Below are 15,966 nucleotides of genomic sequence, written 5' to 3' on the forward strand. Positions count from 1 at the left end.
CACCTGCCCGTCCATCCAGCCGTCTACCCACCATCTCACCATCTATTCATTTGTCCGTCCACCCATGCATTCATACACCCACCCTCCCATCCACCCACCCACCTGCCCGTCCATCCAGCCGTCTACCCACCATCTCACCATCTATTCATTTGTCCGTCCACCCATGCATTCATACACCCACCCTCCCATTCACCTGCCCATCCACCCACCCTTTCGTCCACTCATCTACCTATCTGCCCACCTGTCTTTCCACTCACCCACCCATTATTGATTTGTCCACCTACCCACGTCAACGTTTTCCGAGTGACCTCCACACGCCGGGCACTTGTAATGCACAGTAGAAAGGCCTGACTTCACATGCTAGAATATGTCAGGGAGGTCCAGTCTTCTGTAGGGCGTGCTCCTCGATTTCATAGGAGTGAGGGGTCCCGTGGACCTCTTGGTGACAGAAGCTTGAGTGGGAAGTCTGCCGTCATGCGCTGTGGGTGACGTGGGGGTATCTGTGATGCCGATAGCTTGGGGATAGTGGCTGCTTTTGAGTTTCCACCTCAAGGCCCAGAATCAAGTCTCTGGTTTGAATGACGTGTCTTATTGACAGGAGAATTTGTATAGGTCTGTACCTTTTGGGGGAGGTGTGGGTGGGTACCAGCAGGTTCAGTTCAGCGAAAAAAGCATCCCAACTAGCTGGTGATAATTACTTCCAACATTTCTTGGCTGTCTGCTAGTCTTCACCACCACCATTTTTTTTTTTTTTTTTTTAGAGATGGGGTCTTATCTGTCACCCAGGTTAGAGTGCAGTGGCATGATCACGGCTCACTGCAGCCTTAACCTCCTGGGCTGATGTACCTCACCTCCTGAGTAGCTATAGGGACTACAGGCATTTGCCACCATGCCTGGCTAACTTTTTTTATTTTTCACTATATTTAAGTTCTCTGTGTTTAAGGGATTTATAATTTGAACAATTAGATCCTGTCTGTTATTTATATGTTGCAGTACTGTTTCTTCAACCTAAGCTATCTATGAATGCATTTTGCATCAATGAACTCCTTTCTGTGACGTCATCTTACCTGGTGGCTCCGATCTCATGGTGTGGACATGGCCGGCTTTGTTTCTCTTGATCCCTGTTATTTTGGGACCAACCAAGCTGCTATCACATTTCTGAGTATCTGTATACCGCGGTAACGAATGCCTTTTTTTTTTCTTTTTCAATTTTATACTTCTTTCTGTAGACATGAGTTCTCACTCTGTTTCTCAAGCTGGTCTCGAACTCCTGGGCTCAAGCAGTGCTCCCAGCTCAGCCTCCCAAAGCGCTGGGATTGCAGGTGTGCGCCACGGTGCCTGGCTGCAGAGCACCTTTGGACTAAGGTGTCCCGTGCATCCACGGATGAGAACCTGGTGGCCTGTCAGGACTCCCACGTGTTTTAAAGCTTGTAATCCCAGCACTTTGGGAGGCCGAGGTGAGGGAACGGCCTGAGCCCATGGGTTCCAGAACAGCCTGGACAACTTGGCAAGACCTCATCTCTACAACAAAAATAAATCAATCAATAAAAATTAGCCAGGCGTGTTCGCGCGTGCCTGTAGCTCCGGCTGATTGGAAGACCGAGGCAGAAGGATCGCCGGAGCCCAGCAGGTCGACCCTGGGGTGGCCGTGAGCGTGCCACTGCACTCCAGCCTGGGCAATGGAGTGAGACCCCAACTGTAATCAAACAAACAAACAAAACTGTCAGATACCTGTTGTCCAAGTGTCCCTTAGAACCAGCACCCAGGTTGTGGCCCCCATTGGCCAGGCCCCGCCTCCTGGGGCCTCCCTCCAGCCTCAAGGGGCCTCCTCTTCACCTTTTTGGGTGCGTTGACCTTTTGGGAAGGGACTGGTGCCGGGGTCTGCCTCTCTAGAACATTCCCACCACGGGCACCTCCGCCCGAATGGCAGCCGGGCCCTGGCTGTGAGCCCCGCCGCTGTGGCCACGTGGGGGTGGGTGGGGCCAGGACTGCAGGCTGAACGCCCTGAGCTCCGGGGGCCACGGCGCTTACTCGGGGTGAGGATGCTCCCATGGGGGCCGACCCCGCTGGCCCCGCTGCTTGCTGTCATGCGGAGCTGAGCTTCAGCAGCAAAACTTGCTTCTGTAAAGCTTGGGAACGCTCAGATGGGTGTGGGGGCAGGGCAGGGGCCCAGTGCCTGCTTCCTTCTGGTGGGGCTGACGGAGAGTTGTGTCCTCTCCTTGTGCCACACCTTGGCTGGCTCGGGCGTCTTGGGGACATGTCCTCAGGCTGCCTGCTGCCGCCTCTGCCTGGGCGGGATTGTGAACCCCGCATTGAGAGCCTGGCTTTAGGGGGGCCACCCCACTTCGGGGCCCGTGGGGGCTGACACGATGGATCTAGTCTGTTGCTTGACCCCTGGGGACAGGTCCTAGGGGCCCCCCTTCTGGAACTCTGGATGCCCCTCTCCCCTGGGCCCCACCCCTCCAGCTCTGGTCTGCAGACCCCATCTCTTTCTCTGAGTCCTTTCTGAAGTCTCTGCTTCTGTGTCCAGCGTGGAGGCCCTGGCCTGTCTCACGTGCCCGTCAGGGGTCCTGTCTCTGCGGGGCATCCATGGGAGGGCGGTCGGGTCCTGATCCTGCCACCCAAAAGCTCTGACCATCCCCGGGGACAGGGGGGCACATCCCAATCGAGTGGGAGCCTCAAAACAAATGCAGATTCTCAGACCCCGGAGCCTACAGGGTGAGGCCTGGACTCTTCCTCCGAAGTCTCCTTCCGTGGGCGTGTCGAGGGTGCCAGGCCACTGATGTTTGGGAATCTGGAGTCACAGCAGGCCAGGGCTGGGTGGGGACGGAGCCCAGATGGCCATCCGGTACCCAGACCCCAGCCAACCCTGTCCCCCGGTCAGTGAGCTGTCTGGTCCACTTCTTGGTCCCTCAGTATCCACTGAGCACCCATCACCTGGAAGGCCTGGGGTGGGCATCGCTGAACAGCACAGACGGCCGTGGGTCCCGGGCACTGATGGCAGAGGGACTCCACAGCAGGCTTGCTTCTCCAGGGGGGCCGTCTTTCGTCTTGTTTTTCCCCCTGCTTGACCTCAGCACACACATATTCCTCTAATCCTCCCCAGGCCTGAGGCTCCATGGGTTGGTGGGTGACGGAGCCCCTGGAGGTGGATGGAGCTGGCTGACTGGGAGGAGGGAGGGGAGGAGGAAAGGGAAGCAAGGAGGAGTGTATCTTCATCGGTTAACTGGGACGCAGGCTCGGAGGTAATAAAAGTTGGGAAAATGTCATCCTTTGACATTTACATTCTCAGAAGTGTTGGCTGGGGCTGTGAGCCGGGAGGCTTTTTGATTCTTTTTTTCAAGCCGGGGACTCTCTCTGTCACCCAGGCTGGAGTGCAGCCTCATGATCACGGTTGCTGGTCTCGCCCTCCTGGGCTCAGGTCATCCTTCTGCCTCAGCCTCCCAAGTAGCTGGGACTACAGGCGCATGCCACCACGCCCAGATAATTTTCCTATTTTTTGGAGAGATGAGGTCTCAACACGTTGTCCAGGCTGGTCTCAAACTCCTGGGGCTCAAGCGATCTTCCCATCTCGGCCTCCCAAAGTGCTGGGATTATAGGCATGAGCCACTGAGCCTGGTCCCTGGAGGCTTTTGGTCATCACTGCCCTGGGGACACTGGCTCTCTGTCCTGGGAGTGGGCAGGCCAGGGGTGCCTCTGGGTGCCGTGAGGGGCTTCTTCCCCCAACCCTCCTGCAGGGAGAGGCTATTGCATCTTGTCTCTTAGGTTGGACGGTTCCATGGGGCACCGCCTCCGCCCCTGGCCTGACCCCGTGGCTGTCTCAGGGGCCCTGTGTCTGCTTCTAGCAGTCCCTGTCCTGGGCCGTGGGTCACTGGGGTGGGGACCCCCTTGTCGTGGGCCCCCAAGCTTTTCCCTCCCTGAATAGACGCCAGCCAGGGAGCAAAAAGCCCAGGTGGACAGAGGGATGGGAATCCTCTGGCATGGCTGGCCACCTTGGCCACATTTAACCACGTTTAAGGAGCTGCTCTGTGTGATGCCATGAACCCTTCGGAGACCCTCCATGGCACACTAGCGGCAGCTTCTGTCCTGGACAAAGTGCTGCAAGCTCAGGACTGAGGCTTTTGCAGGGGCCACAGCAGCTTTGGAAGCGGGTCTGTTCTCTGGGACTGCAGACACAGGGACACGGGAGACCCACGTTCTGGCCTTGGCAGCCCCTCTGTCTTGGGCTCCCCGTGTGTGGCACTGACCGACTCTGGGTTGGCAAACAGGTTTCACGTGTCAACGCTGGCGGATTGCAGGTGCCTCCTTGAGATTCTCTGGCAAGAAGGGTTCTGAGCCTATGTCTGGCTCTTTGGAAAGGAATTGGCAGTAGATTAGCAATGTCTGCCACTGGAGGCACAGGAGAGAGGCTGGCTCGTGCGCCCTGTAGTGACCAAACCCTTCAAGTTCCAGCATTTCTAGCATTCTGTCAAATCACTATAGGGGCATACAGCAGTATTGCTTTAATTTTTGTTCTTCCTAAATATTTAGAGCTCTTGAAAGCCGAACATAACAGCCGAAGCCAGGCTGCTCATTATTTGTGAAAGACACCTTGCAGCACAAGAGGTTGGAGCTGCAGCTGGGCTGGCTGCCTCCTTGGCCAGTTGAGGCTTGTCTGGGGAACACACAAGACCCCAGTCATCCCACGGGTTCATGGCTTCCTTGAGTCCCAGGTCTTGAAACACAGCCATGTCCAGGGAGAACACATGGCCTGCGTGTGGTCGAACCTGCCGTCTCTCCAGGGGAGAAGGGGTCCTTCTCTGCGGTTCATTTATTTTCCCTTCTCCTGTAAAAAAATTGCTGCTGGAGCCGGGCTCGGTGGCTCAGGCTGTAATCCCGTGCCTTTGGGAGACTGAGGTGAGTGAATTGCCTGAGTCTGCGGGTTCGAGACCCACCTGGGCAACTTGGCGAGACCTCATCTCTACAATAAAATAAAAAATGAACCAGGTGTGGTAATGCGCGCCTGTAGTTCCAGCTACGTGGAAGGCTGAGGCGAAAGGATCTCGAGCCCAGCAGATTGAGGCTGCGGTGGCTGGGAGCGGCCACTGCACTCCAGTCTGGGTGACAGAATGAGACTCCAACTCAAAAAAAAAAAAAAATTGCTGCTGGAAGCCAAGCAGCCCCAAAGGACATCTGGGGAACACGTCCTCCACTGGGGGACTTTTCACATGATGGAGCCTCGGTTTTTCTGTCCAGCAGGCGTGTCCGGCAGGCCAGCCTTGTGGGAGGATTCTCTGGGATGGCCCATGTAAAACCCTCTAGACTGGGCATGGTGGCTCCCACCTATAACCCCAGCACTTTGGGAGGCCGAGGCAGGAGGATCGCTTGAGCCTAGGAATTCAAGACCAACCTGGGCAACATGGTGAGACCTCGTCTCTACAAAAAATTTTTTAGAGGTGACACGCACCTGTAATCCCAGCTACTCAAGAAGCTGAGGCACCACGCATCTACACACATGCAGGCTACATGCACACACAACCACACGGATGGACTTAGGTGCTCACATGCGTGAACTCATCCGTGCACACACTACGGTCTCAGTGTTGTCTGCAGGAGTCGGGCACTGTGGGGACCCCATTCATCTTGTTGAATGGCTGTGAGACGGGAGGATGGCCTGAGCCCGGAGGTCAAGGCTGCAGTGGCCGTGAGCATGCCATTGCACTCCAGCCTGGGCAACAGAATGAGACCCTGACTCAAAACAAAGCAGGAGAAAAAACTCCCTCTGGGATCAGGTCCTAGGACGGCAGCACCCAGTGGAGGGTGTCTGTGGGCAGTTTTTGTGTTCCCCATTGCTAGACACACATGTGCATATACAGACATGTACACACACAACACACACATGAACTAGCAACGTGTGTGTGCACGTGCTGGCACCATGCACGTATGCACACGCAAGCAACATGCACACACATAAACTTACACATACATACACACACAGAGCTTAACAGACATACTACAGTCTCAATGTCAAAGCTGTGTCTGCAGGAGTTGGGAACCCTAGGAGCTCCATTAATCTTGTTGAGTGACGGTGAGTAGCTTCCTGCTCTGTGTGTGTTATTTATTTATTTATTTTTTGAGTTGGAGCCGCACTCCGTCGCCCAGACTGGAGGACAGTGGCCACTTCCGACCACCGCAGCTTCGACCTGCTGGGCTCCGGTCATCCTTCCGCCTCAGCCTTCTGAGTAGCCGGAATTACAGGCGTGCGCTACCACGCCCGGCTGATTTTTGATTTACTGTAGAGATGAGGTCTCGCCAAGTTGCCCAGGCGGGTCTCGAACCTGCAGGCTCAGGCAATCCACTCACCTCAGCCTCCCAAAGTGCGGGATTACAGGCTGAGCCACTGAGCCCAGCTGTGTGTGTTATAATCTGTGCTCCTGGGTCAGCCACCGCCCTTTCCTGCCTCAGTTTCCCCATCATCACCCGTGGAGCCCTTTCTCAGCCTCAGGCCTGCTTGCTGTCCATCCTTTTGGTCTGTGGAACAGCCGCGTTGGGGTTCTGGGACTGGGAGACAGGTGGCCCTGCGTGTTTGAGGAGGCACAGTTCTCGGGGCTGGACTGGGTTAGGGGAGCAGCGGAGGAAGGAGCGGCCCCTGCTCCTCGCAGAAGGTTCCAGAATTTCCTTTCCGATGAGCTGTCCACCTGGGAGATGCCACAGAGAGCTCCCGCTACACGGCTCTGTTCCTGGAGGTGCTGCTGTCCTTCTGTGTCCTGGCCCTCCGGGGAGCCGGGCGTCTGTGTCTGTGTCACACAGAGCAGGGGCTGGGATGGCAGCAGGCGCGACCACACGTGGCCGTTTGCATTTGTGTGGTACCCCGGCTGCTGTGTGCTTTGGGCAAGCCGCTGGACCTCTCTGGGCTTTGATTTCCCCGTCTCCGAAACTCGTCGGCACCTCTTGCGAACACGAGCTGCTGTTAGTCGCGTGGTACCTTCCAGAACAGCAGCTTGGGATGGCGCCTTTGTAAGCACGGCCGGGTCAAGACTCGAAGCAAGGCCTTGGCAAAGCTGCGTGAGACGGCGGGCCAGGAGTGGGTCACAGCTGGGCCTGGGAGGTGGCGGCTCGGCTGGGGGAGCTGAGGCCTGTAGGGGAGGGGCCCTCAGCAGGTCTCAGTGCATCAAAGTGACACATTGTGTACAACAAATACAAAATAGGCCTCGCGCCTAAAACTGGTTACACTGTTTCTTCCCAAAAGGAGATGCGCTTACTTAGCAGTTCTCGATTTGGGCGCTGCTAGGCCCTTCTGGTTTCTCGAGAAGTTACAGGAGTGTCTTTCTCCTCTCCCCCCAGGTCATCTCTGCAGTGTCCCGGCTGTCCCTACACAGCATCGCGCAGAACAAAGGCATCAGGTGAGTTCCGTAGAGCTGCCGAGGGCGAGCCTTCCGTCTCCACCAACACCAGCATGCCGGGTCACGGACAGCAGAGCTGTGGCACGTCCCCTCTGCCTGGGTCTTTTTTTTTTTTTTTTGAGTTGGGGCCTCACTCTCTTGCCAGGCTGGAGTGCAGTGGCACGATCAGAGCTCACCGCAGCCTCGACTTCCTGGGCTCAGGGGATCCTCCCGCCTCAGCCTCCTGAGTAGCTGGGGCTACAGGCACACGCCACCACACCCGGTGGACCTTTTGGTTTATTGTAGAGACAAGGTCTTGCTATGTTGTTCAGGCTGGTCTTGAACGCCTGGGCTCAAGAATTCCTCCTGCCTAGGCCTCCCAAAGTGCTGGGATTACAAGCATGAGTCACTGCGCCCGGCCCTGTCTGTGTCTTGATTGCGAATTTCCAGTGTGTTGTCACTGTTACCTGTTGGCAGCAGTTGGCAGGGATGTGGAAGGGGGAGGGGCTTTAATTCACACCTGGGAAATCTTGCAAGCGTGTTACTGACGGCTGCAAAATCTCTTTCGATTTAGGTAATAAGATCAGCAAGTTAATCCTTTCTCAGATCATTGCCCGCCTAAATGCACTCATTGCGTCTGGACTGGGGGCCGTGCCAGGAAGTGGCTGGTGTGTGTTTGCGGGGAGGAGGCCAGAGCATGGTGCTTTAGTTCTCTGGGCTGGGCACCTGGCTCTGCAGCCCCAAGGAATTTGTCCACTCTTGGTTTAATTCTGCTTGGATTGCAAAGTCCAGTCTCGGAGAATCCCAGACCCCTGTCATCTGGCCTCCCGTCTCCGACACATGGATGGAGCCCGCAGGACAGTCCCCAGTGAGAACCAGCCTTGGTGAATTCTTTTTTATTTCATTTGTTTTATTTTTTATAGAGATGGGGTCTTGCTGTGTTGCCCAGGCTAGTCTTGAGCTCCTGGGCTCAAGCAGTCCTCCCACCTCAGCCTCCCAAATAGTTGCAACTACAGGGGCACATCACCACACCCAGCTAACTTTTTTTTGTAGAAACAAGGTCTCCCTACGTTATCCAGGCTGATCTCAAACTCCTGGGCCCAAGTAAACCCAAGGTCTGGAATTACAGGTGTGAGCCACTACACCTAGTCTGAATTGAATTTTTTAATGTGAGACATAGCATGGGCTGTTTCTTTTTCTTTCTTTTTTTTTTTTTAATCGGAGTCTCACTCTGTCACCCAGGCTGGAGTGCAGTGCCACGCTCATGGCCACTGCAGTCTCCACCTGCTGGGCTCAGGTGATCCTTCCGCCTCAGCTTTCCAAGTAGCTGGAGCTATAGGCCCGTGACACCATGCCCAGCTAGTTTTTTGACTTATTGTAGAGACGAGATCTCACCATGTTGCCCAGGCTGGTCTTGAACCCATGGGCTCAGGCAGTCCTCTTATCTGTGCTGGGATAATAGGCGTGAGCCACTGTGCCCAGCCATGATAGGCTGTTTCAAAATTAAACATTAAACACATACAAGATAATATTTATGACAAATTTAGAGTGTAAAAAATAATAGGCAAACAATACCCATGTGTCCCCTGCCCTGAGTACTTTCTAGAATATCTCTAATACCTCTGAGGCCAGCTTCTCTCCAGTTGTACAGGCTGTTTTTCAACTATTGCAAAGTCTGTTTTAGGCACTGTTTAAAAATATGTAATTTTTGAAATGGGTGTCATTTCTTAGTACACAGGTACAAAGGTAGTGTGTGTTTTTTTGTTTGCTTGTTTCCAGAAACGACTGTCCGTTCTTTCCCTCACCAGTTCATGACAACACTGTCAGCCTTGTGGTTGTATCTCCTGCCTGGTGTTTTTTTTCCCTCTCCACACATACAAAGGGGACCAAAAAACCCCAGAATTATCTTTTGGAGGGCAAGCCCCTGGTGGTACAGGCTTCCCACACTAGGTGAGTGTTCTAGGAACCCATTGGCATCCATGGATCAGCTAGCATTGTCGTGAGAGGCTGCGTCCGGCTTTAGTGAATTATTTTTGGAGATTCTTTGAACACATTTAGCCGTCATGATGGGTGATTTATGAGTGCACCTGCCCACACTGCTCTGAATGTTCAGTAGTTTTGGACTCAAAACAGCCTGACCCCTGGCCCCACCCTCTGTTCACCCCATCTCACCCGGAGCCAGTTTTTTTTGTTGTTTTCTCCGGATGAAATAAAGTCCCCGAAGGGAAACATTTTGCTGACGTGGATGAGGTGAAACAAAACACAGCAGAAGCACTAAAAGGCATCCAAATGGATGAGTTCAAACACTGTTTTGAGCAGTGGAAAAAGCATCTCGATAGGAGTACTGTATCCAACGGAGAGGACTTTGAAGGTGACTGAAGTTTAAACATGTAAGAATAAATTCATAATTTTTTATAAATAAATTCCAGGGGCTTTTTTGGATCCCCTTTGTATTCTTAGGCAAGAATGAAATTTGCGCAACAAAATCCATCGTTGTTTTGCTCTTGCAGACTTTGATCTCTTCTCTGAATCCATTAAACGCCCTGCTCAGCCCGGGCCTGGGCTGGGAAGTGCTTGTCACGTCCTTCCCCTGGGTCTCAGCTGTGCCTGTGATCAAGGGTCTTGTCCACAGGCTCTGAGGGCCTCCTTCCCTAGGGGTGGGGGTGACGAGACCCTGCCGGTGCCGTGGAGGGTTGTGGGGTCCTGCGTCTGTCCTGGGTGTGTCCCCTTGCTGATTAGTCCAGAGGCCTCCCGAAGCCTGGGGCAGGCACCCTCCCTCCTGGGTGCCCCCTTGCCCCCCATCTCCCCGGCCCCTCCACCCAGTCAGTCCCAGTGGACACTGGAGGGGCTGCGTGAGCCGCTCCTGTGGGGGTCGGGCAGAAATGAACAGTCCTCCCCGACGGCCACCCCTGGGCTGGCGGATGTGGACGGAAGCCTGTTCTCTTCCTTCTCTGGTCTGGGAACCACCCGGGCATTGTGTGGGCACAGTGGCCTCTGGATGGGGCCAGAAGGTCGCTGTCCTGTGGGATACCCACGTGGGGGCGTGGAGAGCTGGCTGGCAGAGTCGGTGACCCCCAGGTCTGCAGCCTGCGTCCTGGGGATCGGATGTCCGAAGCTTCCTTCCAAGGCTTCCTCTTACAGGCGCGAGCTGGGGTTGAACACGGGGCCTCTCGGGAGGGGTTGCAGCGAGACACGTGGATCCTTCATCTCAGGGCCTGCCCAGACAGGCGCCCACCAAGCAGTGTTCATGTTGGTTACAGGGTGTGCTTGGGGGCCCCAGGACCCTCCTCAGGCTCTTATGATTTACGAGCAGGCCTCACAGGCCCAGAAAAGCCACTGTGCTCACGGTTTTGGTTTCTTTTGTTAGCTTGAGTCGAGGTCCCACGGTCACCCAGGCTGGAGAGCAGTGGCACCATCACGGCTCACCACAGCCTTGATCTCCTGGGCTCGGGTGATCCTTCTGCCTCAGCCTTTCCAGTAGCTGGGACTACAGGCGCACACCACCATGCCTGGCTAATTTTATTATTTTTTCGTAGAGACGAGGTCTCGCCAAGTTGCCCAGGCTGGTCTTGAACTCCTGGGCTCAGGCAATCCTCTCACCTCAGCCTCCCCAATTGCTGGAAGTACAGGCTGAGCCACTGCTCCTGGCCGGGGTTATTAATTAGTCAAAAGATTTTAATTTGGTCAAAACCTTTCCTTTTTATTTTAAATTTAAAATTTTTTATTTTAAAACTGGGGGGTACAATTCAGGGTCAGGTATACAAATATTCATTAGGCAGGGACCCTTGATGATGAGGTATTCCCCCCCCTTTTTTTAAAAATTAGAGGTGGGGGGAGGTCTTCCTATGTTGCCCGGGATGGTCTCAAAGTCCTGGCCTCAGCGATCCCTCCTCTTCAGCCTCCCAAAGAGCTACACCCGGCCTCCCTCTTCTTTGGGGAAAAAGCTAAGCCCGTGGTCCTGAAGAGTCGCTCCCCTGTTTCATGGCTGCTTCTCTGAAACACTCATTTTCACAACCCTTGCACTCGGCGTAAGGAGCTGATTTTTCCTAGAAGCCCCAGTTATGCTTCTCAGAGGCTGATGAATTGGAGACTTACTCTGAGAGTCCCACCCTGGTGGGGAGGGGGTGGGGAGTCAAACGGGAGGGGGAGCAGGGAGGCTTGGGGTGGGGGAGGGACTTAGGGTGGGGGAGGGGCTCGTGGGGAGGTGGGTCTTTGTCGTGCTCAGAACTTGTCCTCCAAGTTGGGCGGAGGGGGTGTCCAGATTTGAGGGTCACCTTGGCAGGAAGGGAGGAACCGGTGAAAGATGCCCTCAGCTCTGGAGGTCAGGGCCCACTAAGAGTGAGTGACCTTAGGCAGGGGTGCTCTGGGAGCCTCTGTCTCTTCTTCTGTCGGCTGGGAGCACTGCCCTGCTTCGCAAGGTTGCTGTGAGCCCTTGCACTGTGCGGCACCTGCTCCTCAGTGAATACTCAAGGGCTCCTCTGTGGATGTCCTGATCCCTGGGCCCTATGGGTGCGGCACGGAAAAGGGTTTTTACAAGTGTAATGTTACGGTTGTAGATAAGTTTGGAATTATCAGAGGGAGGCAGATGTGACTACCTGGCAGAGGTTGGAGTGAGACAGCCATGGGCTGAGGAAGGCTGGCAGTTTGAGCAGCTGGAAAATGGCCGGGCATGGTGGCTCGCGCCTGTAATCCTCGCACTTTGGGAGGCTGAGGTGAGAGGATCACTTGAGCCTGGGAGTTCGAGACCAGCCTGGGCAACATAGCGAAAAAAAAAAAATCAAAAAAATTAGCCAGGCATAATGGCACCCGTGTCTGAGTCCCAGCTACTTGGGAGGCTGAGGTGGGAGGATCCCCTGAGCCCAGGAGGTGGAGGCTGCGGTGAGCTGTGATGGCGCCACTGAACTCCAGCCTGGGGTCAGAGTGAGACCTTGACTCAAAAGATAAAATAAAATATGGCTCAGCCTGTAATCCCGCGCCTTTGGGAGGCTGAGGTGAGTGGATTGCCTGAGCCCGCAGATTCGAGACCTGCCTGGGCAACGAGACCTCATCTCTACAATAAATCAAAAAATCAGCCGGGCGTGGGAGCGCGCGCCTATAGTTCCGGCTACTCGGAAGGCGGAGGCGGAAGGATCGCCGGAGCCCAGCAGGTCGAGGCTGCGGTGACTGGGAGCGGCCACTGCACTCCAGTCTGGGTGACCGAGTGAGACTCCAACTCAAAAATAAAATAAAATAAAATAAAATAAAATAAAAATAGAAGCTGCAAAACGCAGAGAATAGATTATCCCCGGGGCCTCCGGAAAGGGACCAGCCCTGCCGACACCTTGATCACCTGTGAGACCCAGTTTGGGCTTCTGACCTGCAGAGCTGTGAAAGTTTGTGCCGCTTGAAGGCACTGAGTCCGTAGGACCTGTTACTGCTGCTGTCGCGGGCCCGCGGAGACGCTGCCATGAGGCCCAGGTGTGTGGCCCGTCTCTGCACACGCTGGCGTGGGGTCCCAGCGGGGGCTCGGCTCTGGGTCCTCGCTGGGCTGGGTGCTCCGGGAAGACCCGTTTGAGACTCTGCCGTCCTGGCCCTTCTCTTCCGTTCTCTGACTTTTAAAAATTAAAGTAAATTCATAGGACATACATTTAACCTTCCTGCGTTTGCACATTTTTAAAGATCAGAGACTTCTATAGAAAATTGGATCTTTTTTTTTTTTTTACTTGGGGTTCTCGCTCTGTTGCGCAGACTGGAGTGCAGTGGCATGATCATGGCTTTCTGCGGCCTTGACCTCCCGATTTCAAGCAGCCCTCCTGCCTCAGCCTCCTGAGTAGCTGGGACGGCAGGCCCATGCCACCACCCCTGGCTAATTTGAAAATTTTTGGTCAATTTTATTTTATTGTAAGAATGTGGGTTACGAGTGAGGATTAACTGTGCAAGTGGTCACCTGCATGCAGGTCACGTTTGGGCTTCTAACTGGCTCACACTCCTGGTAATGGACCAGGTACCCTGTAATTTTTACGTTTTTTTTCTAGAGATGGGGCCTTGCTGTGTTGCCCAGGCTGGTCTCAAACCACGAGGCTGAAGCAACCCTCTTGCCTTGGCTTCCCCAAGTGCTGGGATGACAGGCGTGAGCCACCACACCCAGCTTCTCTTCTGGGTTTGAAGACTCTGCTGTGACTCCCGGAGTCTTCCCTCAGGCGCAGTGTCCCCAGCGCTCTCTGCCGTCCCCCATCTGGGCTGAAGGCGTCCCTTTTCCCATCTGGCACTGCCTGGTTAATGCCCGGTAGTTGGACTGTCTCTGAGAGAGGAGATTCGGGCGGAAAGTGGCGTTTTTATATGATTAGTGGCTCATCCTGTCGGCAAGATGGTTTTAATCGTCCCACCCGGTGACATCAAACGTCCTGGCCACCTGTCCTCCGTGGGTCGGCTGTGAGGGGCTGGGCTCGCCGTGGGCAGCCCCAGGCCAGCCTGATCGGAGAGTCTTTTTTCTTTTCCTTTCATCGCAGTAATGGATTCGGCCTCATCTGTGGAGGCAGCAGGGGGGGAGTAATTGGAGGGCACAAAACTCCTTCCCGGGGAGGGAGGTCAGGAGAGGCCCCGCTCGGATTGCCGGGTGTCCAGGTGGGGATGTCCCTGCCTGCGCCTGGACAGCGGCTGTGCCTCTGGCGGGGGGGCTCGCACGCGGCCTGCCTCCGGGTCACCAGCAGCAGCTCTGCGGGCTGGTGCCTTCTCGGCGTCTCGCGCCCCACACTCTGTGCCCTGCCGTCCTCAGGGGGTGATGGTGTTGGGCGGGCCCGGCGCTGCAGCCTGGCCCCGTGGCCGCTGCGTTCCCACCTGCTCCTGATCTACTTCTCCTTCCTCAGTGCCCACTCAGGCCGAACAAAGCGTCCTGGGTAGTGTGTGTGCATGGGTGTGTGCATGTGTTTATGCACACATGCATGTGTGTGTGCACATGTGAGTGACCAGGTGCCTGTGTATATGTGCACACGCATATGTGCGCATGGGTGTGTGTGTCTATATGCATATGCAGGCATGTGTGTGCATATGAATGTGTGTACATACATGCACATGCATATGTACACACATGGGTGTGTATATGTACACTCAGTGTGTATGTATATGTGCACATGCACACGTGTGTGTATGAGTACAGGGGTGTGTATGTGTGAGTGCATGGGTGCCTGTGTGTGCATGTGTGTATATGTGCATGCGTGTATACACATGTGCACGTGTATATGTGTTGGTACATGCATGTGTGTATATGGGCGTGTGCACACACATGTGCATATGGGTGCATGTGTGCTTGCATGCACATGTGTGTCTACATGCTCATGCAGATACACACATGGGTACATATGTATATGTGCATGGCCATACACACATATGTTCAGGTGCATGCATACATGTGTGTGCACAAGTGCATGGATGTGTATATGTGAATGCATGGGTGCTAGTGTATGTGTGCACTGGTGTGTGTATACATGCATGTGCACATGTATGCATATGTGGGCACACACAAACATTTGCATATGTAAGCACACAGGTGCCTGTGTACATGTTTACATGCACATGTGCCTGAGTGTGTGTGTACATGTGCATGTGTGCTTACAGGTGTGTGCAGATATGTATGTGCACACGTGTGGATCTGCATTGTCACTCACACGCCTGCACCATGAGCCCTTTGCTCTTGTCTGTATCCTGGTGTCTCTGACAACTGGATGTGAGCATAGGGATCTTGCACTCCGGGGCAGCAGGTGCCCGGCATGTTCTGTGTCCCCCTGGGGACTCGGCTCAGGCTCTGGAAGGCTGGACCCCCCGCCCCGTGAAGGTGGGAGGTGCGTGCTCGGCCTGTCCCGGCCGGGTGGTGAGGGTAGAGGGGGAGCCGGGGGCATCCGGCTTGGCTGTTGTGGCTTCTTTTGGTTTGGAGACTCAGAAGCTGATGTGGCAACCGAGGCTGATGACGGAGCTGTCCCTGGGGCAGGGGGCGGGCTCTGGGGCCGCCGCGGGTGCAGGGTGTGCGGCCTGTCGTGGCGCGGGGTGACCCGGATGGGGACTGTGCCTGGCCCCACAACTCAGGAGGGCAGGAGTGTCGTGTGCCTGTCGTGAGCGCTGGGGCTGACGTCCCCTCAACTCCTGTCTTCCCTCTGGGGAGCAAAACACGGCCGCCTCTTCAGCAAATGCCACCATTAAAGATTTATCTGGGCATCCGTGTAACATTATCGGCCGTCTTCAGAGACCTGTGGCGTTTACACATAGGCAGAAGAGATGTCTAGTCTTAAAGCGCCCCGGCAGAAGGGGACATCCTGGGATGGCGGTGACGTGGCCTGGGAGGTGGGTTGGGAGCGGGACCTCCCAGCCCAGCTGGGCCCCCTGCAGCCATGTGCTCTGCTCCCAGCTGTGTGGACTCACCTTGTCACTGGAGGGTCTTTAGGGATGCCGGGGTAATCCTCTGACGGTCACCTGGATCCCGTCTCTCCTCAGTGCCGTGGCTGCTTCTCTCAGGCAAGGTGGACCAGGCTCTGCGGTGCGGCAAAGAGCCCCAAGTCTCGGTGACACGTGGCAGCAAGTCTGGGTCTTGCTCGTGATCCCGGAGGTCAGCGTGTGCTCGCTGCCTGGCATTTGC

At 55.2% G+C, this 15,966-nt stretch overlaps 1 protein-coding gene across 1 annotated transcript in view; it reads left to right on the top strand.

Annotated features, from left to right (window-relative positions):
- VAV2 (vav guanine nucleotide exchange factor 2) overlaps positions 1-15,966 on the top strand; it is a gene marked incomplete at its 5' end in the record, with an annotated part of 165,041 nt that overhangs the window by 60,455 nt on the left and 88,620 nt on the right. The window contains one exon of the mRNA XM_021715249.1: positions 7,324-7,382. Within this exon, the coding sequence (XP_021570924.1) occupies positions 7,324-7,382 (59 nt within the window). The remainder of the gene's footprint in view (positions 1-7,323; positions 7,383-15,966) is intronic.

The sequence above is a fragment of the Carlito syrichta genome, unplaced genomic scaffold (genome assembly GCF_000164805.1).
Source record: "Carlito syrichta isolate Samal-C Ts95f unplaced genomic scaffold, Tarsius_syrichta-2.0.1 Scaffold306913, whole genome shotgun sequence".
NCBI lineage: Eukaryota > Metazoa > Chordata > Mammalia > Primates > Tarsiidae > Carlito > Carlito syrichta.